Source organism: Periplaneta americana, chromosome 8, assembly GCF_040183065.1.
Source record: "Periplaneta americana isolate PAMFEO1 chromosome 8, P.americana_PAMFEO1_priV1, whole genome shotgun sequence".
Lineage (NCBI taxonomy): Eukaryota > Metazoa > Arthropoda > Insecta > Blattodea > Blattidae > Periplaneta > Periplaneta americana.
In genome coordinates, this window is record NC_091124.1 from 52,468,741 (window position 1) to 52,496,289 (window position 27,549).

The 27,549-nt window shown below is 35.1% G+C and overlaps 2 protein-coding genes across 2 annotated transcripts in view; both read left to right on the top strand.

Annotated features, from left to right (window-relative positions):
- Positions 1–27,549, top strand: part of twin (CCR4-NOT transcription complex subunit 6-like twin) — a 694,792-nt gene that overhangs the window by 624,807 nt on the left and 42,436 nt on the right. The window contains exons 7-8 of the mRNA XM_069832884.1: positions 4,860–5,014; positions 20,178–20,329. Coding sequence (XP_069688985.1) covers positions 4,860–5,014; positions 20,178–20,329 — 307 coding nt within the window. The remainder of the gene's footprint in view (positions 1–4,859; positions 5,015–20,177; positions 20,330–27,549) is intronic.
- LOC138704719 (protein YIPF5 homolog) lies at positions 25,856–27,043 on the top strand. Its single transcript, XM_069832881.1, has one exon. It carries the CDS (start codon positions 25,969–25,971, stop codon positions 26,776–26,778), a length of 810 nt encoding a protein of 269 aa, XP_069688982.1. The 5' UTR covers positions 25,856–25,968; the 3' UTR covers positions 26,779–27,043.

Sequence of the window (27,549 nt, forward strand, 5' to 3'; positions counted from 1 at the left end):
TACTGACAAGGTAGGTGAACCCCTCTTGAAAGTCACGCTGTCTAATGGTTTTCTTCTCCTTAATAAAGCATAATAAAAAACCAGTACATAGCCTTCATAATAGTCCAGTTAATTAATGTAGAAAATAAAAATCATATTCTTTTATTTAAAGGACACAAATGGCTTAATTTGCGTATGCAAGGCGGGTCAAAAGTCGCTTTCCTCAATATTCGTTCTTAGGTTTCATATTTGTACCACAGTCTAGTATATACAGTCACGAAGCTTGAGTTGTGAGGATACTAGGAACAATAGACTGTGCAGGTACTATTTTGCATTGTCTGTAATGAGGCGATAGTAGCGATCCTAATGGTTAGCAACTATCTATGGATGCATATTTACTACGTATTGAGCTTCATAACTGTATATACTAGACTGTACTTGTACACATATACAGATGTCGTAACTTGACTAAGCGAATAGCAGGTGTAATAAGTGGTGGGTTGACAACCTTGTTCGTGTGTCAACTGATTTCCGATGTCGTACCTTGAAAACAGCCCTCGTTCTGCCGATATGCACTTGATATGACAACAGGATGGAGCACCACTTCATTTTGGTGTAGGAGTGAGGAACTTCTTGAACCAGCAATGGATTGGTCGTCGGGGCACAGCAGAGTGACCACCCAGATCATGCGAACTTCCACCATGTGATTTTTCGCTGTGACTTACCTTGAAGATGATTTTGTTCAGAAACCGCAGGATCTGCATTAGTTGCGACATGTGATCGAACAGTCATTCGTGAAACTCTATGAAAATCGTGAGTTATGTTCTGCCGTCTGTAAATCAGTGACCAAACGTTGTGAATTCTGTATCGAGAAACAGGGCCTCCATTTTGAACACAATCTGTAAAGGAATGTGTAGTCAAATGTAAATTGAATGTAATTAAATGTAAGGAAGTGTTTGGGGAAAGCGACTTTTGACTCGCCTTGTATTTACTCATTTCTTATCATTTAAGAAGACAAATGATTTATGATTATATCCTCAAACATTCACTTTTTTCACAATAGCCTGAAAATATGAAAATAATTTTTAGTTGTGGATCCTGTATAGGACGATTTGCAAAGAAAATTCGTAATTTTGGGATAAGATTATTAAGTAAAAGAACAAAAATGTTTGTATGAACATAGATTCGATTTCGGGGGGAAAAATTGTCATTTTTGTGTTAAAATTTTTTTGATTGCAAATTCCATGAAATTAGTTTAAAATATGAGTTTTTTAATAGTTTTTTTTAGTATAGTCTAGTGCAGGGGTTCCCAACCAGTGTCGCGAAGCTCCATGGAGTGTGTCGCGAAATTTTGTATTAGAAAAATAAATTTTATGTCTTCCAGAAAGTCTCTTTACAACGCATTTTTTTTATTTGCAACGAAGTCTTTGATATGGTACATTTTATTTTGAGACAGACTTTACCAATGAAACGTGAACACCTGCAACAATGCTCAGTTCAGTTTTTCAACCATAAGGCCACGTATAGAGAAACTCTGTGCAACCCACCAAGCACAGACTTCACATTAATTTAAATCGGCGAGTTTTCAAAAACGATAATCTTTGATCGGATATCCAGCATAGTTAGGTTGGGATTTTTGATACATATCTTTGTTTTTTCCCACTGCCACTCAAGTTGCTGCTTGTTCTTTTAGAATTTTCGATTGCGTGTTAACATCGACCTACCTACAACACTACATAGAAGTTATCAATGTTTTTTTTTTCTGGTGGAATGCGCTGGAACGGCGTTCCGGCACCTTTCTGTTGCATTTTTTTTATCATGGAATGGAAATATGTGTGAATAACTATGTTTTTAATATAACTTTTCTTTTAATTCCGCTTAGACCTTGAAAGTCTTATATTATTATTATTATTATTATTATTATTATTATTATTATTATTATTATTATTATTATTATGACTTAATAAAATCAAATAAGTGTGTCGCTACATCTTGGGCGTTCAGAAAAGTGTGTCGTCAGTCAAAAAAGGTTGGGATCCACTGGTGTAGTGTAATGTAACCTTGTCATTTTTTAGTAATTTAGCCATAAAAAGTAAATTTTTTATTAATCTCCTAAAAAAAGTATTGCGCATTCTGCTCTTAAGGGGAGAGGATGGTATTTTTTTTAACTTTTTTCCTGTTTGGTGTAAAATACTAATTTTTTGTATGTAGAGAGCTCATAGCTGTAGCAACTCAACCAAAAATAAATATTTTGAAAAAAAAAATTATTTGGGGGCCCAGATTTGAAAAAAATATATCCAATGTAGGATTTTATTAAAGCCGATATATCTAAACCATTTTTAAAGGTAGATTCATCTATTTTTTTTGCAATGTACTTGCAAAAGCATGCTCTACAAACTGTCTAACAGGATTTTGATATTTGTCCCTACGTTTGTATAATAAACAATTAAAATTTAATAACACTTTTCTGATTTCCTTTCTTGCAAACAAACGGACGTAGTTTTAAAATGAAATCAATTAACAAAGTTCTGTTACAGAGAAAAGTTTCCTGATAGTCTAAAGAATGTGTGTTCTAAATTTCATGCATGTATCTTTAATAGTTCAGAAGTTATATACATTTTTGTCTGGCAATGTAGCAAAACAATGAAGTTACCGTAAACCGATAAAAGGGGGCGAGTGATTTAAAAATCCATAGTTTCAAAATGGCGTCTCAACATCCAATGAGGGCACAAATACACACGAAATGTTATGCAATACATTCCACATATATCAAAGAATATTTTAAAGAAAAAAAAAATTGAAATTTCAATTTACCGGAAACAAAAATAAAAGGGGAGCGAGTGATTTAAAAATCCATAACGCAGGAAGTTTAAAAATGGCGTCTCCACATCTGATAAGGGCACAGATACCCACAAAATATTATGCTATGCATTCCACACATATCACAGAATATTTTAAAGATTTTTTTTAATTTACTCATTTGTCACCAAAAAATACCATCCTCTCCCCTTAAGGTATATTAAAGTGGCAATGGAAAACTGGTAACACTGCTGTCAGTGTACCCAGTAGAATAACACACACCAACCATCTACACGTCAGTAAAGTGAATGAGTGAGCGCGCACTGCTATTTTATCCTCTGCAATCTTGCTACCTAGGCCTATTGTATTTAATTTTCTTGAAAAACTATCAATTCTCTATGGTTTATTGGTCCTATTATAAACTTTGACAAAATTTGCTTGTAATGACTTAATCTATAGCTCGTGTGAATTAACGTAGTAATATGTTTCCTTTCAACCTGTATAATCAAGTAATTAAGTGCGAAATAATACCGTACAACGCTGACTTGTATACTGAATCGCATTGGACCCCCTACAATACGAAGCGAGCGCCTCTGTGCGGCAGACCACATGTATTAGTCGAATGATCACACTTTCTACTATTATACGCTATGCTTTTGTATTAGGACACGCTCTGTCAGAATGTAATCGTGTGTGTTGTTATGGACTGATTTAATTTTCGTTTTACACGTAATCTCAGTTGTTGATATCTCAGACTGTAAAATTACAACCGAAAGAGAGTTTAGTTTCTGTACTACTTGACAAGAGTGCGAAGAGGAGAAATTGTTAAACAAACATGCAAGATTTCAACTTAGCGATATAATAATGTAATTGAGATATTTATTTTTATTACTTTCTTTTGTGAAGTGCCTTCATTATTTTAGACAAAATAATTGAGACTCAATGGCGGCTCGTGGAATTTATACATGAAGGGACTCTTACTTACTTACTTACTTACTTACTTACTCACTTACTCACTTACTCACTTACTCACTTACTTACTTACTTACTTACTTACTTACTTACTTACTTACTTACTTACTTACTTACTTACTTACTTACTGCTTTTAAGAAACCCGGAGGTTTATTGCCGCCCTCACATAAGCCCTCCATAGGTCCCTATCCTGAGCAAGATTAATCCAGTCTGTACCATCATATTCGACCTCTCTCAAATTCAGTTTAATATTATCCTCCCATCTAGTCTCGGCCTCACCAAAGGTCTTTTTCCCTCCGACCTCTCAACTAATACTCTATATGCATTTCTTTATTCGCCCATACGTACTACATGTCCTGTCCATCTCAGACGTCTGAATTTAATGTTCCTAATTATGTCAGGTGAAGAATACAATGCGTGAAGTTCTGCGTTGTGTAGCTTTCTCCATTCTCCTGTAACTTCATCCCTCTTAGCCCCAAATATTTTCCTAAGCACCTTATTCTCAAACACCCTTAACCTCTGTTACGCTCTCAAAGTGAGAGTCCAAGTTTCACAACCATAAAGAACAACTGCTAATATAACTGTTTTATAAATTCTAACATTCAAATTTTTTGACAACAGACTGGATGATAAAAGTTTCTCAACCGAATAACAACAGGCATTCCCATATTTATTCTGTGTTTAATTTCCTCCCGAGTATCATTTATATTTGTTACTGTTGCTCCCAGGTATTTGAATTTTTCAGTGGAAACATTATTTGTTTTAGCACGGAATAACTAAATTTAGTTCTTCACTAGCTGCTTAGTTAATCTTGATTGTTCAATTTGTTTATAATTTGTATTTCGTTACTTTGCAATAAATAACGCTATATGCCAAAGCTCAAATAAGTTATAATAAAATAAACGTTTTATGTTTTTTACGGGTAGGGCCGCGCCTCAGAGCTCCTTCTAGCTGACTCTTTTAATTGTATACTTTTTTGTAATAATGAATTGTACTTATGCAGCATTCCATACAAATATTAATTCAATATGAAATAATTAATCGAAATGGAGATATCATCTGTAACAAAGAATTTTTGTATCTAAAAATGTTTGTTAATTTGTTTCAGGAGGTGGAAACAAGTCAATTTTACAATTTTTTCCTGCCAGAATTAAAACGGGATGGCTATGACGGCATATTCTCCCCTAAGTCTCGAGCTAAAACGATGGCTGAGAATGAAAGGAAATTTGTCGACGGATGTGCCATCTTTTATCGAACAGCAAAGTAAGTTTTACAGCGAACTGTCAGTTTAATGTAGGCTTTTATTGTTTTCTTAATTCGCTATAAACGTGAATAATTGTGTGATATGTTGCACAGAGTGTTTCAGAAAGGATGTAACCCATATACAGTAGCCTATATTTAACTTTATAAAGTATATTGAAAGAGATTTCCTCTATTTTGAATGAACCCGTTTAATGATATTTAAAGCTACAGTACTTACATAAAATTTTTTTCACTTATGTTCGAAATCTTACTCTAATGCTAGCTTTTAATTCTTCTCTTACGCGATAATTGTTTTTAAACATTTTTTTTAATCCACAAAGGAAAAAAATCTTGAGTAAGATCTGGCGATCTTGGAGGCCACCAATTTTTAACATCAATCCATCACTTAAGAACTATTGTAATAGGAGCTCAGTTTCATTAGCAGTATGACGGGGGAGCCATCTTGCTGAAACTAACAGTCTCTTTCATTCTCCTCCAACACTGTAAATTGTCGGATTATGTCATGATAAACTTCACCGAACACAGATTTATCATGAGATATGCTTAAACTGTACAATTTATCAATTAAATGAAATAGTTTACATATTGGAATTATAAATAGTAATACCTTTTGTATGCAGTCAACAAAATCAAAGTTTATCTTTTATCTGATTGATTACTAAATTATTTGGTTTACGGTATATTATATATTTTAAATAATAGTTCAAGGGAATGAACTATAACAGTAGTATTACACCGATACGAAAGTTTTGCCTCCTATTTTCTTTCTCGGAAATGACAGCAACTGATTTTAAATACAAGTGCCTTGCTTCCTTTTTCCAGCAATCAATAGACAAATTTTCACACAACTGTTACTTGCTTCCTTCGAATATAGAAAAATATACGCAACTATCCATCTCTCTAATTCGGGAGTACCAACATCAAAACAAGCTTAAAATCTTACATGTGAATCAACCATGACTTAAAAATCTATGTTTTGCCGCGTACTCCCTTTGCTTTCTGACACAAGAATTGCTAATCTTATGACTGGAGTCCGATTTCCATGCAAATGCATGTTTTATATAAGCTGTTACACTTCTCAAACTTTGCAATATTCGTTTTATGACATCGATTCCAAATAACCGCACTTTTTCCGTGCATGTTATCATGTTCTGGGCTTTTTTGGGGTAAATTCGTGCATCATGCATATTTTGAATATTTTAGATTTAATAGTACATATTTAGACTTTTATATTGCATATTATTTCCTTTTTTCTGGCTTAAGTGCATATATTATGCTAATTTGCATAGTAGTGCCTTTTATGAATGTTGCTTCATAGAATCTGGTATTTCCACGTTATTTGTCTATTGAGAAAAAATAAAAGAAAACTACCGATATTATGGTTTCGTGGCATTCTACCTGATAACTAGTCTTTGGGCTTATCACTAACTTCTCCTTTTGTTACACTGGAATTTCCAACCCCCAAAAAGCCGGGGGTCAAAAATATTGAAAGAAAGGAAGGCAGAAGCAGCATGCTTGCAAACTGCAATTTAGTAGCTATACTTTTGTGTCAAATTGTGAAGTGTTGTTATAGCTCCTGTTAGAACTGCAAGAAGGGATCTTATTGTCAAAATGGATTGAGAAAAAGGAATTGCTAAAGACGGACGGTGATGTGTCGGTAGTTTATTGTAATTATTGTAATGAAGACGTAAGTATTTGTGTATTTTGGGGCGTGCGATAGCGTCGCTGTTAAGGTGTAAGGCTGCAGAGTCGGAAGATCCGCGAGTTCGATTCCGATGGGGTCATGGTTATGCGGAAATGCGAAAGACTCAGAATTCGACTTCACTTTGTTCCAAATTTCTTCACATAAAGCAATATGTACTTTTTACTTCTTGTGTCATAGAAAGATCATTTTCTATGTTCAAGAACGTGCTTCAGATTGCCTAAATACACGAGTTCAAGTGAAGAAAATTTTGAGAAATTAATTGAATCGGTGAGTTGGAAAAGGGGTCAAGTCCATCATTTTTCTAAATGGCGTTTATTGGCGATACCTGACTGCTGTGTCTGTACGCATCGTTTGGTATAAGGAGGAGTCATGTCCCGTCCACAGAAGTGTGCGTTAAATTAGTATTGAGTTGGAGAAGGGGTCATGTCCAGAGTTTTTTGTCTCTCCTGAACAATTTACTTTTCAGGACATGACCCCTTTTCCAACTCAACGATTCAATTGTAATGCATTGTTTCAAAATAAAATAACAATGTAACATAATGTAGAATTAATTTTTGATAGTGCATATTTTTTTCAGTTTTGTCGTATGATAGTGCATGATTTAAGGTTTGATCGTGAATGGAAATCCGGCTCTAATTATTACATTTTTAAGTGAGGTATTCATACTTATTTCATAAACATCCTGTTATTTTTCTACGAAGTCACAGTCATTTTCTATGCACTTGCGCCATCTTTGAACGAGATGCTGTAGTTCATCCCTGTAAAAATCCTTATTGCAATTCCGGATATAGGCACGAACACCTTGTTTCAGCTCATAATGGTGGACTCAGGTTTTCTTTCTGTAACCAAGCTCCTTAATTATGGCTATCATAGCTGGTTTTCCGGTGCTTACTGCATCACATAGTTCATGTGTTGTGATACAACTATCTCCTTTTATGAGTACGTCGATTCGATCCTTGTTGCATTCTGTCACTGCCGTTGCTGGCCAGCCGCTTCGAGGGTTGTCAATAAAATTCACTTCTCCGCTCTTTAGGTGACTCATCCAGCGTCTAACTACTGATGTCTACAGTACCGTTGTTTTAGTTGGCTTATTTTACGACGATTTATCAACTGCGATAGTTATCTTAAATCTGAATGAAATGGAGGAGATAATGCCAGCGAAATGAGTCCAGGGTCCAGCGCCGAAAGTTACCCAGAATGTGCTCTTAATGGGTTGAGGTAAAACCCCGGAAAAATCCTCAACCAGGTAACTTGTCCCAACCAAGATTTGAATCTAGCCCGCTCGTTTCACAGTCAGACATGCTAACCGTTACTCCACAGCGGTGACACACTTACAGAACTATCACAAGACATTTCTTAGGCTAGTACTTACTGGTTTTTAAGGAACCCGCAGGTTCATTGCCGCCCTCACATAAGCCCGCCATTGGTCCTTATCCTGAGCAAGATTAATCCAGTTTCTATCATCATATCCGGCCTCCCAACTAACACTCTATATGCATTTCTGGATTCGCCCATACGTGCTACATGCCGTGCCCATCTCAAACGTCTGGATTTAATGTTCCTAATTATGTCAGGTGAAGAATACAATGCGTGCAGTTCTGTGTTGTGTAACTTTCTCCATTCTCCTGTAACTTCATCCCTCTTAGCCCCAAATATTTTCCTAAGCTCCTTATTCTCAAACATTCTTAACCTATGTTCCTCTCCCAAAGTGAGAGTCCAAGTTTCACAACCGTACAGAACTTTCTTAGGCTAGTATGGATCTAAATTGAACAAATTTGTTCCACAGTGAGAAATTCAATTACAGCCCTTTGTTTCATATGGGTTCGGAAACATCCACCATTTTGAATAGCTGTTGTTTCTCTTTCATGTGACGTATTGCATTTTTTCATATATATGCATCTCTCTATTGCGCTCCGTATGGTGAAACCAGAGACATATTGTGGTCACTAAGTGAAATTTGCAACATTATAATTTGCCAGGTTTGGAGAAAAAAAATAGTATTACTTTCGTACCAACCACCCATGTATAATTCGCTACATGATGAATGAATTCTTACGAAACATGTAAAATACTGTATACGATTACAAAGTATGTCATTTTCGTGATATTCATTCCTTGTGCATTTGAAGACGAAGAACTAACTTTAAGTATGATGTTCTTTATTAGCAATGGAAAAGTTCAAGCCACAACTTTCATACTTAATTTTACTTTATTTACACAGCTAAGGAACATTTATTAATTTAATAATGCATTCTTCTCGGTTTTGGTGTTAGTCCAGTGTCCACTTCAAACTATATTACAAAAACTGTCAGTGTTTTATGAAAATGTACTAAGATCCCCTATAATTCTACCTACAGCTGTATTATTTAGTTTCCGGTGGATTTCTCTTTCATACTCCACAGACCTTGACAATAAATTGTAACAATTTCATTCTCATTAATTCGGTTTCCTTTTTTTTTTTTTTTTTTAGTTTAATTCCTGCCCTGCTATTCAACCTGCATTTGTTCTTTAATGAAAAACTAATTTGTCACCAATTTGCTTGAACTGACTACGTGGTGAACAAAACAAGCAACGCCACCACGCCTGATTTCCGTGTAAATACGACCACGGCTGACAGTTAATTTGTTTAATCAAATTGTATTCCTCCCCTCGGTAAATGACCTGTTCCCATTACAAACTACTATACTGGAACGAGGTTTCTTTAATTAGTACAGGAACTCGCATATTATTTGGATCTTAATGGGCGATTTAAATTCAGTCAAAATTGAATTTCAACATCGACGAGTTGCAATTGTTTAGTTACTCAATCATAGCCTAATAAGGGAGAAATTAGTACAATTTTTAAATGGTAATTGGAGCAAATCACCTAGGGAATGTCATCTCGATTCAGTAAAAACGTGCAAAAAATTTAATATGAAATAGAGGATGAGAGATTTAGAGAGAGAAATAGAGATTTACTGAACATTTTGAAATAGGGACCTTGTGATCTGCGGGGCCAGATTAATTGGTTAGGTACAGCTTACAGCAGTAAATTTTTTAGAAATATTCAACATTTTTTCCTCCATTACTGTATGTTGTACAATAATGAAAATTAGTAAGGGAGACTGTTGTACCTTTAAACACTTTTCACATTTTATTTTTTTTTAATTTTGGGAAATGAAATTTTTTTAATGAAAAAATGCTTGAAATAATTATTGAAGATTCCTTTACAACTTCCTGTATGTATTTTCCTGTTTTACAGATCTATTAAGGATGGAAAAAATAAAATGAAGAGTTATATAATGTGTTCAAAGGTACAACAGGTTCATGTACCTTGGAACATACCCTCTTGTAAGTTGGAACACATGGAATATAGGTGGGAATATAGCTGTAAGAACTGACAATCATATTTAAAATGTATTTGCCATCATAAACCAGAGCAGGCTTGTCTGATTTAGATTTTATTTCCTGGAGGAGCAATAACTGCTTCAACAGCTTTCTTCAAGACATCCGAATCAATTGGGGACCTCTTTAATTCCAGACTTACTTCGTGACATGACCTTAAAATAAAAGAAAAACAAAAATCGATAGTATCGTGTAATTTGGAACATGTTCCATGGTACAAGATGTTTTGTGTTCAAAGGTACAAGAGGGTGCACGTTTAAACAAATATGGCTCCGAAAACTAGAGAGTCAAATAAATCATGGAAATTAAAATATGTTATTACTCACCAGATGATAGGGAACACACCGTACTTAAAAGATATTAACAAATACAATCTGGTTTTGTGTTAGAAAACATACATCAATGAACGAAATGTTTACTTTTGGTACTAAAAAACTTCTTTTGTCCACGGAAATCACACTTTGCAATAAATCAAACTGAAACTATGACCAGAGCTACTTAGCTGCTTTCTGTACAATCTACTTCATTTTGAGTCCTCTAGGTAGCAGCAAAAATTAAAAAACAAAAAATGTTCAAAGGTACACTATGCTAAAGGTACAACAGTCTCCCCTATGTGTAAAACACTGTTCTTCTGCTATGCGTGTCATATCTACAATATGATGCAAGATCACATCTCTACCTTTGATAGATTGTCCGAAAAAAATAAATTCACTGTAAAAAATAATCAAATATCAGTATTTTCTTCTAACACAAAATTTAAAAAAAATTATGTATTAATGAATGTAGTTGAAAGAGCATAATATTGTAAACATGAGTTTCAGCAATAAAATAAAAGAGAGAGAACATGAAACAGTTAATAAGTTTATGAGTTATGAGGAAAACGGTTCATCACTGCACAGTGAACTGCCAACATTTTGAATTAAAATATGTATATATATATATATATATATATATATATATATAATTTTTTTTTAATCTTAAAAGTATTTTTTTCATATAGCAGAAGGACAGTGTTTTACACATACAATTTTTATTATTGTACAGGATTAGTAATGGAGGGAAAAAATGTTGAATATTTCAAAAACATTTACTGCTATAAGTTATACCTAACCCCTTAAGGCGATCAACTCAGTTTCGCTGTAAATATCTTGATGAACATTGTAGACTACAAGATCATCTCATAGGTCAATCTTCTACTTGCTCGTCTGCACGGTCACACGTACTCACATACTTACGGTTCGTCCAAAGAGTTTTGCCTGAGTTGTAGGAGGACATACTCTTTGCTTTCCATGAGTGGTTGCAGCACGACGGAGCACCGCCTCACTTCAGTGTAGATATCCACAACTATCTAAGTGATACATTTCCTGGTCGCTGGATTGGAGGATTGACTTATTCGTATCTTATTATTTTCATTTCCTTCTTTAAACACATTTAAATCTTACAGCAAATTGTATTTATTTGTCCTTCTTTAAATTGATTATTTTACGACACTTTATCAACTGTTATGATTATGAAGCGTCTTCGTGAGATGGTGATAATGCTAGCGAAATGAGTCCAGGATCCAGTGCCGAAAGTTACGCAGCATTTGCTCTTGATGGGTTGAGACAAAGCCCCGGAAAAAACTCAACAAGGTAACGTGTCACAACCAGAATTTGAACGCCTCCGCTCGTTTCACGCTAAGACATGCTAACCATTACTCCACAGCGGTGAACTTTATTTTTCCTAATTCACTTACCTTAATTACTGTAGTCTATAGACGTTACACGCAATCAAATCCTCTATGATTTTTTTTTTTTTGTACAATCAGAAATGGAAAGTTATCTTCTTTTTGCTTGCATATGAAGATACATACATGTGTCCGCACCTGTGGAGTAACGGTCAGCGCGTCTGGCCGCGAAACCAGGTGACCCGGGTTCGAATCCCGGTCGGAGCAAGCTGTTACCTAGTTGAGTTTTTTTCCGGGATTTTCCCTCAACCCAATACGAGCAAATACGGACTCATTTTCACCGGCATTATCACTTTCATATCATTCAGACGCGTCGTAAAATAACCCAATAAAATAAAAAATACATACAGATCATTCGTTATCTCGTGAAACCAAATACTTGCGTGCGTCGTAGCATATAGTAAGTACCTTATGGTGGGGGTAAGTGAGCTCGCTTGCTAAACATAGAAGCATAGTGAAGGAGGGAAGCTTCTCAGTTCACTTCTTCTTCCCCTGACGCGCGGATAGGTTTCACGAGATACGGAATGGTTTATACATACATACATACATACATACATACATACATATTAAATTACGATTTTAGACGCAACCGAAGCACAGTCAGGCTTCTCGATCAGGGGATCGTGGCCCGATTCTCGGGATCTTCAAGGATTTAAGGTAAAGAGAGGAATTGCGGAGTAGGTTTTCTTTGAATAATTATATTTTTCGTTATTTTTATGCCTCCGTCCTCCGTTTTTCTATTGGGTAGCTACTATATAATAATATGTTGTTTGTGTTAACGTATTGGTTAACCAATTTACCTTAAAAGCTTGCAATTAATTAGCAGTTTCGAATTCATTGTTATGTTTCTCATTCCTGTGTTACAGAATATATAGTTTGCTTACCCAAATAATAATAATAATTGAGGGGGTGAGAATGAGACAATCCAAAGCCACACTTTTAACAAAAATCGTTTTTTGCCCGAGTTCATTTCTTACACATATGAAGAAGCTACTAGTAAAATATTATGAAAATTACTCAACAAATAACGTAAGTATACGCCGAAGAAATTATGATACCGCACTAGCATTGAACTCTAAACCTTTAATACGCTCTCCTGTAAAATTTTGTCTGTGTGGCTTAGGACTATATCATTTTCACTCCTTCAATTGCTAATGCAGTATAATTCTATTATGGCATTGTTAATTTAATAAACTTAAGGAAATTGTTATTCACGTACCTATCTAAAGTATTTAAACGAGTTGCTAGTTGGTTGCTGACATTTTCAATGGAAAGGGACACCGCAATGGCAATCCATTACCCTCAATTATATGATGATAGGCGAAGGTGTTTAGTACAGTTTAATTTTTATGTAGACGAAAATGGTTAATAAATTTTTCATTCAGAAAAAGATTTTTTTTTCCGTGCGGTAAATCTGCAACAACCGAAGAAGCCAGGATATGAATTTTCACTGCTATAAGAATCCATCTGCCTTGATCAATTTTGAATCTGCGAATGTGAGATCTAATGTAGGCCCTTACGACTTGACCAACGAGGAAGACAATGTAAATACGAAATGGTTGACATTGTCACGTGGTGCCCATATTCTACGCAATAACATAAATACAAATGATAGATAATGCTCGACATGACTACTGTGGAACGGGAACCTGTATTTATTCTTATCTTGCACAATTGTCAAGGCTTACCTTGACTTCTTCGTGCCCCCCCCCCCCCGCAGAATGTCTAAGGATAAAGCTTCTACAAGCAGGAACAATAAATAATTAAAAATTCAGGTACAAGTTAAGGAACGATGTGACTTGAAATGTGATGAGCACTGACATTCACGATAGCCACGTTAGGGAATGCTGACAATATGTCATAAAGTACAAAACTGCTCGCGAATTCTAGCCACGCAGTTAACCTGTGGGAGGTTCAAAGTGGGTTACAAAACTTAAAAGGCCGCACGTTTACATAATAACATAAAAATCGGTCTAGAACGATACAGACTGCACATAAGAGGTATTCCCAATTAATTTATATTTTCAATTAGAATTTGAAATACGCATAATAAATGACCGACGTTTGTAAAGTAGGTTCCGATCTATCACTAAACAGAAAAAAAAAAAAAGTATTTATATGTGTCCGAACACCGTCTTTGTTCACCTTAAATTTAGTTTGGATCTACTGTGATTTTTAACCAGATGCTTGGCATACGAAAACATCACTTAAGCTGTTTAGATAATAGTGTGCTTATACTTCAAGAGTATCTCTATTAATGCGTAGAATCGAAAAGAATTATGAGTACATTTATTTTTGTTCGAGCTAAAACGAATGTTACAGAGTTACAGATAAAGATTCCTTTGTCCTTAACTTTTTTCATCTCAAAAGATATAAAGAAATGTAATAGAATTACGAATCACAATAAATAATGAAACATTGCAGCAAGTCTTTCATTTTACCTTTATAGACTGTAATATTTCATATTTATCTTCGAATGGTGTAGAATCTAAATGAATACAACTATTAATTGGTACAGTCAAAAGAACAATTTTCAGAAAAGTGAAAAAGAAGCTAAGTGATTTTAAAATTATATATACACATACAGTCAACTTCTGTTATAGTGAACTTCTGCGGACCAGCATATTTCGTTCACTATATCCGAGGTTCACTAAAACCGAAGTGTCTGTTTTTATATTACTGACATTGCTATACATGCAGTATTGATGCCCATTTGGGTCAGACCACGTTCAATATCAGTACTAATGTTCTCTCTATATTCCAACTTAAACACTTTACGCTCCGACATTCTGATATTCACAGTTCGAAACTTGAATCTAATCGGAAGGTATGCTACTATGTACTCGGCCTTGGAATTTCCCCGGGTTCACTTTTACAAAATTGCGGGAGGAAGGGTTGAGGACCATTATACTGTAATCCTTCTTGTATTTACGCTTTGGTCATCACTCTACTTCCTTTTACAAACGAAAACACTTTTTCTTCCCATTCTTCTAATAACCACTTTTAAAGAAATCAGAACTAATCCTTCCTTTATCCCTCACTGCGTACACTATTCTCTTTAATATGCTTTAAACTGTCCAGAAAGTTAAATGAATCCTTTATCTTTCAATGCACTTAAGGAGTAGAAGGTTTAACATTTTGTTCTGAACATATTCTTGGAAGGATTTCCTAAATTACCATTTTGGCCATTTTAAAATTACATTTTCTTGGGAAAGTTATAGTTTTAGCACAGTCTACTATATACAGTCACGAAGCTTGAGTTTTGAGGGTGCTAGAAACAATAGACTGTGCCGGTACTATTTTGCATTGCCTGTAATGAGCCGATATTAGCGATCGTAGTGGTGAGCAACTACCTAATGTTTGCATATTTACTACGTATTGAGCTTCGTGACTGTATATACTAGACTGTGGTTTTAGGTTCACTATAACCGAAGTGAGGGTTCACTATAAACGGAAATATTGATGTACTTTTTAATGTATGCAGGTCGGGACCAACTACGTATTTAGGTTCACTATAGCCGAATGTTCACTATAACCGAGTTCACTATATCCAGAGTTGACTGTATATCGTAATGGTATGTATAATGCTGTAAGTTTCCTCAATCAAACAAACCTGTAAACCATGAAATATCATCGGGGAATCCTGTAATTACTAGAGGGCGCGTCCACAGGTGACGGATAGGGGAATGCTTCCCAGATATGGGCGATAGGAAAGAAATGAAATTCCTCCCGCAGACCAACTAGAATTTCTGCCTTGCAGTTTGGCATTGGTTTTATCAAAGGCTGGACGAAGAAAAACTAGATAAAAATAATCTGACCCTCCAGGTTAGGGATTACTGCAGCTCCTGGCTCAGCATAAAAAATAAGGAATATGCTTAAAACCCAAGCTAGGAATCTCGGAAATATAACATTTTTGGCTAATGGACTGCGAATGGAAAGAGGAAAACGATTTTTGGATTGATTGCAAGCAATTATGAAGTCGAAATTGAAGGGCATAAAATAAAGAAAGTTCAGAATTTCAAATATTTGGGTTCAGACTGTAACAAGATGGATGATCAAAGAAAATCATTTATATAGCAATCAATAATGGAGAGTATAATGATATGCGGAGCGGAGACTTGGACAATAAATAGGGCACAAGAAGGAAAATTAAGACCACTGAAATGGACTTTTGGAGAAGAGCAACTAGAAAGAATTCTAGAAAGTCAAGAAGGGAAAAAATAAGGAATACAGTAATAAGGGAAATAATTAATTTAGAAAAGACTGTAGTAGAAATTATAAATGCAAAAAAAAGATTACAATGGTACTGGCATATAGGTAATGAGAATGGAAGGTGCAAGAATATCGAAGGAAGTAATGCGATGGAAACCAGGAGGTAGGAATAGGAAAGGAAGACCAACTGAAGAATGGATGGAGAGGGACGGTGTATGGGGCTGAAAGCATTACAAGATGCAGATGCGTTGGATATGGAACAGTGGAAGAAAAATTAAATAAACAATTATATTTCAGTTATATATCCTCCTGAGTCCTGAGACATTTGTTGTTCTGTTTTTGAAGTTCAATATAATTCTACAATTCGAAAGAAAGTCACTGACATGAGGATAAATGCAGAAAAAATTCTGCAGGTTACAAATGCAGGCACATATACTAACCATACTTCGGGTCTCTGCACATAAGCTACTCTTATATCATAATCATGTATGTATACTATACTCTTAGAACTCGGAAGGTTAAATATACAGAGTGATTCACGAGGAAATACGTGTACATAATGTCTAATTAGCAATTAAGTTTCATGAAAAATAAGTCTACAATTTATTTATGCATAATGGGAAAAGGTATCATGCCAAAATGTCTGATTTTGAATTGAGTCTAATTACAAATAATGTCTACCGGAGCATGGTCTAATGCCGAAATGTCTAACTGGAAACAATGTCTAAAATCGTCTGGTGGGAGAAGGTCTCATGCCAAAAGTCAAATTTTGAATTAGATCTAATCGCAAATAATGTCTGCTAAAGTATGGTCTAACGCTGTAGTAACAATATCAATTAACTTCATGGTACAATAAGATCACTTGAAAAATAGGGGATAAATAACATTGCAACTCCTGAATACTATCTATATATCAATGTTACCACTCTCTGACCCGATAAAACCATGTAATATTATCACACATAGCCTAAATGGAAACTATGTCTATTCAGTAGCGACAGAAAGCGATCCTTCTTCTTATAAATCTTACGCGATATGCTCAAATTGCAAACTGAATCATTGGAGGAAAATTAAGAGAGTTGAACTACCTTCTTCAATAAAATATTATATTTAGAGGTATAAAATCTAAACCTTACTATGTATAAAAATATTATCATTTTCTCTATTCAAACATTCTAGGAGTCAAAATCTGTTGCACATTTTTCATCCTTCACAACTTTAGAGGAAGTTGGAAGTTAGGCATAGAGGTATTGGGCATCATTGTAATTTAGATATAGTTGTATTGAACTTTTACATTAAGCGTATTGGTATTTTTCTTAGACCTAAGGAATTAGACAATATTGGAAGTTAGACATAGAGGTATTGGACATGATTGTAGGTTAGACATAGTTGTAATGGACGTCATTTTGCATTATACATATAGGTATTAGACCCGCTTTCTGTCGTTAGACCTAATGAATTGTATTATATATTAAATCTTTAGACGTACTGACCGCTATCCCTCAATTTCATACAAGCAAAATGCTAACGACAATTTCGAAGCATTTGTAATGCTTAATGTTAAACGACTTTTTATTATGCGACACACATGGGCTCTGCAGACATAATACAGCGAAAAGAGGAACTGACTCGACATGCTTTGACGTATCGCCTTTCAGAACTACAGTAAAGCCGTGTCATATAAATATTGCGCAGTTGAGAGGACCATGCATGGCACGAAGAGAGCTGTGATCCATGAGAAACTGTGTTATTAAATCTAGTGCTGGCGAAAAGAGAACGCATTAAGTGCCCGATAGAAAAGGAAACTGAACGAGCTATGATATACACAATGTTATCGGAAAAGGAAAGAAAACCGGGTGTAAAATGAGGAAATAAGTGTGAAGAGGGGAAGAAGCGGCGGGAGGTCTAAATTACTGTCTGCCTTTCGTTTTGTTCGCTCCGCCTACATTGCAAACGCGACATGAATAAAAATATTGTCTACTGTAAGTTCTTAAGGCTGGTTCACAATAAACTGGAAACGAGAATCGGAACGAAAACGAAAACGGTAAAATTGTTAAAATGTGTACATTTAAATGTGAGCATTCACAATTAACGAAAAGTTTGCCGGAGCCCGGGATCGGGAACGGAGAGTTGGCCAAGTTTCAACTTTGGCGTTCACGTTTCCGATCACAGCCCACTAGATTCATTCTTTTGCCATCTAAAAACTATTTTGTCGCCGTATATTTTGTAGCAAGAAGACCGTGACATAACCTATGCATTATTTTGTTCTGTGCTGTGCATCATGGAGCAAGTTTTATTTGATGAGATTCTAATATTGAGTATTGAGGAAAATCCTCACGTTTATGATAAGCGGCGCGCCTCGTATAAAGATGAGGAAATGAAGGAGAATACGTGGCTTTCAATAGCTGCATCTTTGAACACCGATCGTAAGTGAATCAGATTTTATTACTGTATTGGTTGTATTACACACTACATATTCATGCTTCAGTTCAATAACTACTGTTGTGTTCATTTTTGTTCTATTACAAATGTTTCTTCTCTAATTATTTTACGTTATGGTAGACTTAAAATAGGTTGTGATAATAAATATGCATGGGCATATTTATAGTACCGTACCTAATGAAATGTTTCAGTTGAAATTTCGAAGTTGGTTAACCTGTGTTTATGTTGGCTGCCTTGTACTCATGAGAGAACGCCATTGGTCAATTATACACAAATAACATCAGAATGCGTAATATCGACTTTACATATCGTTATTGATATGCATATCGATATGCATAGTCGTCTACGTTCTCGGTTTATTGTGAATCAAAAATTTTCATATTCATGTCCTCTGCTTCTCGTTTTCATTCTGCTTCTCGTTCCCGGTTTATTGTGAACCAGCCTTTAGTCTCCACTCCCCGGTTATATTAAGGGGACCTTGAATGTCCTATACCTGCAATGTTAAATGTAAGGAACATTTTTTTTTTCTTAAACTTTTGACACTAGGAATCTGATTTTTTTTCTGTGGTATATTACATGTTTTTAATACTTTTTAGCGTAGGGATTTTGATATAATGTCATTTGTTTTAAAGATATTATTTTTTTGTAATTAAGGAATTTTCCATATTTTTTTCACTGCTTTATTGTAGCCTACATGAAAACTTTCATTAATTATATATTGAAAAATGGCTGTATTAAAAGATGTAATTTGGCATTATATTTAAGCCCTTTAAATTTCAAGTCTCTAGCTCAAATAGTTTAGAAGAAAATTGTCCTTGTGCATGAAAAAAGTAAACTTTTGGGAATTGAGGTTCAAAGTTTCAACTGCATTTGTACTGTAGTAAATAACTAATTTTTAATACTTTTTACTCATCGGAGACTAACCATTCTGCCCCGTTCGAACTCACGTGCTGATATTGCGCCCTTCCACGTCGACGAGGCATACCTGCACTAGCTTTCACGTTTCCACTTCGTTTGGAAGCTCTGCCTGCACTGACTGAGCAAGGCATAACACTGACCTTGCTGGCAACACAAGAGACGTCACTGTGGGCCTATGTGTACGCCATCTTTCTGGAATCGTAATCAATTATTGGTGGTACACTGTTCTACACATCTCCCGAGTTTGGAGTCGTTCGGGCCATTCTTTCTGGGTGTTGCACTTTTCACAAACAGTAGTGTATAAGCCTTGCTTTAATTTTCCCACGTGTAACAAATGGTTTATGATAATCTCCTAATTCTACTGCAACCTAAAGCACAATAATGCCTTCTTCACTAAGGGTATTGGCTAACGTTCTTGGTCTGGAGGCTATTTAAACTTGGAATATTCACACGAAAGGTGGAAATAATTCTGTGTACATATACTATAATGATTAATTTCTACGAAACGTAAGGATCCAGTAACATACTGCACTGCATATTATATTTCATTTTCTGGAAGAAACAAAGTTAAAAAATCGTTTGAATAGATTTCGTATTTATAGCCATTTTGTATTTTTCATTTCAAGTAAAAATCAATTAATCTTTTTACCAGAGCTAACTTGTTAAGTCATTTTTAGATGCTCCTGATTGGAAATGAGATGTTTTAGTTTTGAAATCTCGCCTACGTGACATGAATATTGATGTAGAAAATTGACATGACTTAACTTCTTTCCTAGGTTCTCACTCATAAAGGAACATCTGGTGGAATTCAACCAGCTGGCAATGGCGAACGCAGAGGGTTCTGACAACATGCTGAATAGAGTAATGCCCAAGGACAACATCGGACTTGCTGCATTACTTAAAACGAAGGAGGCAGCATGGGATAATGGTAAGAACTTATTATTGCACTATACATATGCTGTAATTTAGCCCATAAATGCTGCCACTGAACATGAAAGAAAGAAGCGTGCATTTCGTGAAGTTCATGGCGATGCATTTTGCCAGTGCACAATTTACAACCATGTCTAATGAGTCTCAAAGTTTATAAAAGTAGCGTGCTTAGACCTACATTGTAATGTGTTGAAATCAAATAATAGTTGTGTGTGTACGTTGCGTGTGTGTTTTGAAGTATCAGGATAGCTAAACTGGCTCTCAAAACCCCTACTAAATAATTGATAGTTTTATTTATATAATTTGTTCGTGGTTTCATTAGTTAAACTTATTACCTAGATCATATATGTAACAGATAACTCATCGCTATGTTAAAATCGGCAGCACTTTGAAGAGAACAACCGCCAGGATCGTCACCTGTCCGCCGTAAACGAACACGAGATGGCAGTACAATCGCTAATGCAATTCAAATGGGAATTATGACGTGACTCCTTATGTAACAACTAGATGGCAGCGTAGTAAACCTGACAAAAGTTGTTAACGTCAAAGCCTATAAGGCAGACCTATCTGTTACATAATATATGATCTAGGCTTATTACATGTACACTGACGTTCAAAGATATCTGACCTACGATTTTATGATCGTGTAAGCGAACTTTCTACCCATGGGATGCCTGAACCAAAGATATAAGAAATTGACAAACTTGAAATAGTTCCATCATTTCTCAATAGGTGACCCTATTTTTGAGACGGGCAAAAAAGTATTTGAGAGAATGCCGATGTAGATTAAGTATAAATTATTCTCATAATTGACATCAGCGGTTTCCCGCTGAATCTAATGTTTCTACACTGATTAGAGGGGGATGAAATTTTGAATTTTATAATGCGGGTGTATTTATGTACTATTGGCGACACTGACTATTACCTTCGCCATCTATTCATAGAAGTAATAACTAAAAAAGCGACACTTACACGAACAAGTTATCAGTGTACACTGGCGTTCAAAGATATCTGACATACAATTTTATAATCGTGTAAGTGAACTTCCTAACAAAGGAATAAGCCAGAATCAGAGATATAAAAATTAGACAAACCTTGAAATAGTTCTGCTAGTTCTCAATAGGAGACCCTATTACTGGAACGGGTAAAAAAGTGTTGGGGAAAATGATGATGTAGGTTAAATATAAAATATTCTCATATTTGACAGTATCACCGGTTTCTACTGACATTGTCAACCAGTCGCAAATATTACAACGTCTTCATAAGTCTTGTTTTCGCTTCGTCTGCGATATCCGTCGCGCTGACCACATTTACTCCATCCTTTCTAACTGTAAACTGGCTTCGTAAAACTTGTCATTCCCTTGTTCTCCTTCACACCTCTGCATCTATTTCCTCGCCTCCCACTTCAGCTACCTGTCATCGTATTACAATCTCTACACGCTCAACGCGAAATAGCCGCATGCTAGCCATACCAACACATAAAATTTCAATTTATTCATCATTCACAATATCGCTATCGCGCTTGTGGAATACCTGCCCAGTGACATCAGAGACTGTCGGAATTTAACAGTATTCAGAAATAAACTTAGTAAGCAAATCTGGCTTTCAGATAGTAGCTCCCTGTAGAGCAGGTTTGAATAATTTCAAGGAAAAATTGTTTCGGGGCCGGGTATCGATCCCGGGACCTTTCGTTTAGCGCACGAATGCTCTACCGACTGAGCTACCCCAGTTCGTGTATAGTTCCTGGGGTACCTCAGTCGGTAGAGCATTCGTGCGCTAAGCGAAAGGTCCCGGATCTATACCCGGCCCCGGAACAATTTTTCCTTGAAATTATTGAAACTTAGTAAGCATTTTCTTACTGAGTAGAGTGCAATGCAGTAATAGTATATTACGGTACAAGGTTGGGAAGTATTTTTACAAAATCGAGGGAAAGTTTAAAAAACGAGCAGAGCGAATTTTTTAATTTCCGAGATTTTGTAATGCACTTGACGAACGTTTATTGTACAACATTTTTTGCATGATCATATTTTTAAAATTGCAAACAATATATTTGTGCAATATTATTCCAAAGCCTTCGGAAAATCATACTGTAATGGTAACTAAGTAACAATGAGTGCACTGTAATGGGTTTATTTCAGTATAGTTTTGCAATAAGAAGAATGGTTTTCCTAGCATACAAGTTTCTGTGTGGGAATTCTAACTTTCAAGGCCTAACAACAGTAGCTGTAAATACAACGAAAAACACGATCGCACAAAAACTGAATATTCTAATTTTATTGCAAATGTTTCGAAATTGTTACTGTTTTGTTTCTCTTGATATTTGTACACTCAGTTACTTATTTTTAGATGTTTAGTAATTTTCTTTAATCACTAAATATACTAGGCAATCAACAATATATTACATTTAGTACTTTTTTGTCTCTATTGTGAGTTTATCTTTGTACTTTTTTTTTGTCAACTGTCTGAAGACAGGTTGAAACTTCGTGACACCAGTATTTATAATTTAATTTATATATCTTATTTGCTTACTTCTCCCTGCATTTGGTTTTTGTTTTATTTTTTTTTAATTTAATTTTTTTTTGTATAGGCCTACTTGTGTTCTGAACTCTACCAGATTAAATAAATAAAAAAATAATAGTTTAGAAGTATGATTTTAGATGTATAAGAAATCATGTCTGGACTCGCGTTACGGAATGCGCACTGGTTCAAATCTTTATTGGGCGGGAATTTTTCCATAAATTTCGGCCAGTGTATGGAACCAGTGTCGTATGAATTTTGAGAGCTACGATAGGTAGTAAAATCCGGTTTTGAAAACTAGCTATAACAGCGGATGGGATCATCGTGCTGACTAAGTGATACCGCCGTTCTGGTCGGATGATCGTTTACTTCTGCTGAGGTATGTAGACATAGTTCACCAGCCTTTCATGGGCTGTACGCGCCACGGAAAGACGGACGGATTATTTTAGAGGAAATAGATGTGTAGTCATTTCTCAAGTACTTATGACTTCATCCGTCTGCTACTTTTCTGTTTATAGAGTAATTTATTCAACACCACCTAATTAAAATAGTCCTTTGCTGTATTGGTATGTCGTATATCAAGTTATATTTTATATTCACGTTTTTCTTACTAATAGCAGTAATTTATGCTACAAGAGAGTAAAGTAGGATTTTATTCACGAGTTGAATATTTAGCCCGAGTCCAAAGTCGAGAGTAATAATTTCATGAAATCTGTTTGCTCTCGTGTGGCATAAACATGTTATCCAACACCTCTTAATAAATCGTTGTAATAAATGGTAGTAGTACTTAATAATAATACCTCCAGGTTCCTTAAAACCATTTGTAAATAGCTAAATAATAATAATAATAATAATAATAATAATAATAATAATAATAATAATAATAATAATAATAATGTAATATGTAAATTTAATATGTATATTCATGTTACTGTTGCCAGAAACAGCTAAGTACATAAAAGTTTTTAACGGCAACGAGTGACTAGAAAACAAAAATGGAAATATCTACTCGTTAATCCTAGCAATAAGATCATGAATATAATAGTACATTATGCAACGAGCTTATAATGGTAGTAATTAAGACGCGAGTATGTTTGTTTATGAAACGAGCGCGAGTTTCATAATTTTCATACGAGCGTCTTAATTACCATTATAGGCAAGTTTCATGCGACTTTTTATGCTCGACCATATTTCTAACTTGAAATTATTCAGAAGTATTCATGTTATGGTTATGTAAGTGAGGAGTGGAACTGACCTGAATTGTGAGATGTGCGCAGACGCGAAAGTATTGATTTTTTCCGAAACACGAATGTCATTGACCTTGATATAATCTAAAGAATAACATGAAGATTAGGCTTGATATAAACTGGAAATTGATTTAGAATTGAAAAACGAGATGACAAATTGAATTTATTTGAATATTATTTACAGTTAACGCTAATTATTATAGTAACAGAACATAACCTTCTGCGACAGTATTGGATTTCCAGCCTCCGTGACTTTTCGCTAATTGTCTTTCGATTGCATATCCGAGAATAATCGATGCTTGCGGTTTTGTAATGGTACAATCAGTACAAAGGTGAATTCTCATTGGCTGAACAACTGAATTATAATGAATAGGTGTACTTTAATGAGGTTCATTAAAGGGCTACTACCAGGTGTATAATTACTACATTTCGGCATGGTCGAGCATAAAGTATAATATTGCATATCAACATAGCAATAGGCTGTTTTAATAGGAGATGTTGGATAAAATGGATTTGTGAACGACAATAATTCGATATGGATTATAGAAATCCTGAGCTGTCAGACCACTTTACAATTCCTTAAACAAAAGAATAAATATGTCATTCTTCAGTGGATTCCTGGTCATTGCAACTCTTTGGCAATGAACAAACAGACGCCTTAGCTAAGAGGGTGCCCTTATCAAGCAGCCCCCACTGCGACCAATGTCTTACTTTTCAGTGAAGCATTGCATTAAAAATGCTCTTAAAACTAAATTCTTTCAAGAACTAAATGATGCATCATCTCTACTAGGGAAACAAAATTTAAATACTTCTGATACAAGATCAGCAGTCGCCATATTCCGCCTTTCTACCGGACATGATTCACTGGACAAACACCTAAATCGCATAGGGATAATGCATGCAATCCCCAAACTGTATGCTCTGCAGTATCAATGAGAGATGGACCGTCATCACCTGGGAAAGTGTCCAGCCTTCTACTCCTCCTCCGAAGTTGACCGTTACTGGGAAGCCAGGATGAAGATGTGTTATTTAAGTTAGCTGCTGTTTTCCTATTACCAGTACTTTTTTTGTTGTTTGTTTGTAGCAAATGACTCCATTGGTCATGTACTAGCCATTTTCAAAATAAATAATTCGATATGTGAAAAAATGTTACTATAATAATATAACAGTTATAACAATTTGTTAGCATACAGAGACGCGTAAACTAGAGACTAGACATGAGAAAATACGATGAGTATCGAGTCTTAGGCTGAATTAATACAAAACTTAAAATTATTAAACTGAAAATTAAATGTGTATACAAGTAAATAATCAATGCTATAAGAAATAAGTACAGAATAGACAACTTGTTGAGAAAAAAATATGTAGAATTTCTTTACACAGATTTTTACAATGATATTTAACTGTTTAAATGTACAAATCGACAGTGACTGTCAGACATTGCAGACTGAGAAATATGCTTTTAATAAAATCGTAAAGTGCTGCGGTTTTTTACAATGTATTAAAATCATTATTTGTTAAATTCTATTCCAATCTCCCTCTCATTATTTTAATAATAAGTAATCAATGCAATGAGACAGTATCATTTTCTCAATATTACGTGTAGTTTACTGCCATCTATGAAAGTCTTCATAAATCATTTTAACAAGTGACTGCACAACTTGCGTTTCTTTATCATTTCTTCCGACAGATGTCGCGAATGTCGGTGCATTGCCATCTACCGCAATCTCCAGGAATTACCAAATCGACAGTATACTTCCGTTTTGTAGTGAAGACGTCACTACCGGTCGTGTTGGTGTTTAGACGAGTTCGGGTGTCAAAGTTTTGTTTATTTACACCAGAAAATAGATCACTGAATTGTTTCAATTTCACGATGTCCGGGTACGAGCACAGGAACATTGATTTCGAAATCTCATGGGGTTCATATAACACAAACGGCAATAATTTCGATGGAAGTGAATTTGGAAATGCAAACAGTGGACATTTGTTAGATTTTCAAAGTTTTGAAGGTTATGACCAAAACATCACTGAAAATTACTGTACTAGTAAACAGGAAACTTCGTATTTGGATCCAATACACCATCAGCAAGATCCTAGTAGTTCTTATGGCCATATAATTTCTCCCGCTCAACCCAGAAATGCAGAATCTGAGTTCGAAGATGAACCACCTTTGCTTGAAGAACTTGGCATCAAACCAATTCAGATTTTGGAGAAAACACTGGCAGCTTTAAATCCATTCCGTGGAGACTATCCAGTTGAAGTGAACCCCTTTTATGAAACAGACTTAGCAGGACCTGCATCGTTTTGTGTAATTTTGGGTATATGTTTGTTTCTTGCTGGAAGCAAGGCCCACTTCGGTTATGTGTATGGACTTGTTATGATCACTTGCATCGTTATGTACATTTTAATAAGTCTGATGACTACTAGATTTGTAACTTTTGGATTTGTTGCATCAGTTCTTGGATATTGTCTCTTGCCTATTGTATTTCTGTCCATGTTGGGTGTTTTTGTATCTTTACACAGTTATGTAGGCCACGTGTGTGCAGCGGTTGCAGTGATATGGAGTAGTTTATCAGCCTCAAAACTCTTTGTTAATATGTCGGCAGATAATCAGCAGAGGCCTTTAATTGCGTATCCTTGTTTATTATTATATGGCACATTTGCTCTTATCATTGTATTTTGAAAAGTCGTAGATTTGGCTTAGAATTTAATAAGAAATTTGTAATTATGTTATTTTCGAGTCATTCATATTGCTTAAATTAGTTATTCTGCAAAGATTTGTACGGTATATCTGCAACAGTTTTTTCCTCCTAAGTATCTGTCTATTATGATTTACGATGTATATTAAGAGGCCTATATAGGTACTGGAAAGTGTGTTGCGTATTTTTTTGAAGTTGTAAGCTTACTATTAGAAATTTTAGCTTATATTAAAATATTACTTAAAATAACATCGATTGTTTTCGATTTTCTCAGTATAAGGTAATGTTAAGGATGACCTATAATGTCCTGAAAAAATCCCTGTCATATCCCCTTGTATTTGCAGGAATTTTGCTCCTTTGGTGAACTATTCCAAGTGAGAGTCAACTGTTTCGCAGATATTACAGTGTGAAAATATTAGCTGGTTTGGCATTAGTGAAAACATTGTTAAGGATACCTGTAAGAAGACTGCAAGAGCATGCATACAACGTATGAAACGTGATTCGATCAGTGTGTATTGACCTACATGCAAGTAATATGGTATCTGAAAGGAAATTGAGGTAGATTAGACATCTCTGATCACACTCCTACAGGAAGATCATGGGTGGGCAGTGGTCACGAGTAATGAAAAGCAGAAAAATTGGAAGAAGACATAACCAATTTATGTGAAATATGTCTAAATATGACGTAAAAAGCAGAAAGGGATTTTAAGAATGGTTTAAAAAATTTGTAAATTGTATTTTTTTTTTTTTTTGCA

What these genes read in the sequence shown, in the direction of transcription:
- LOC138704719 (XM_069832881.1), top strand. Translation starts at nt 25,969, where the DNA reads ATGTCCGGGTACGAGCACAGGAACATTGATTTCGAAATCTCATGGGGT.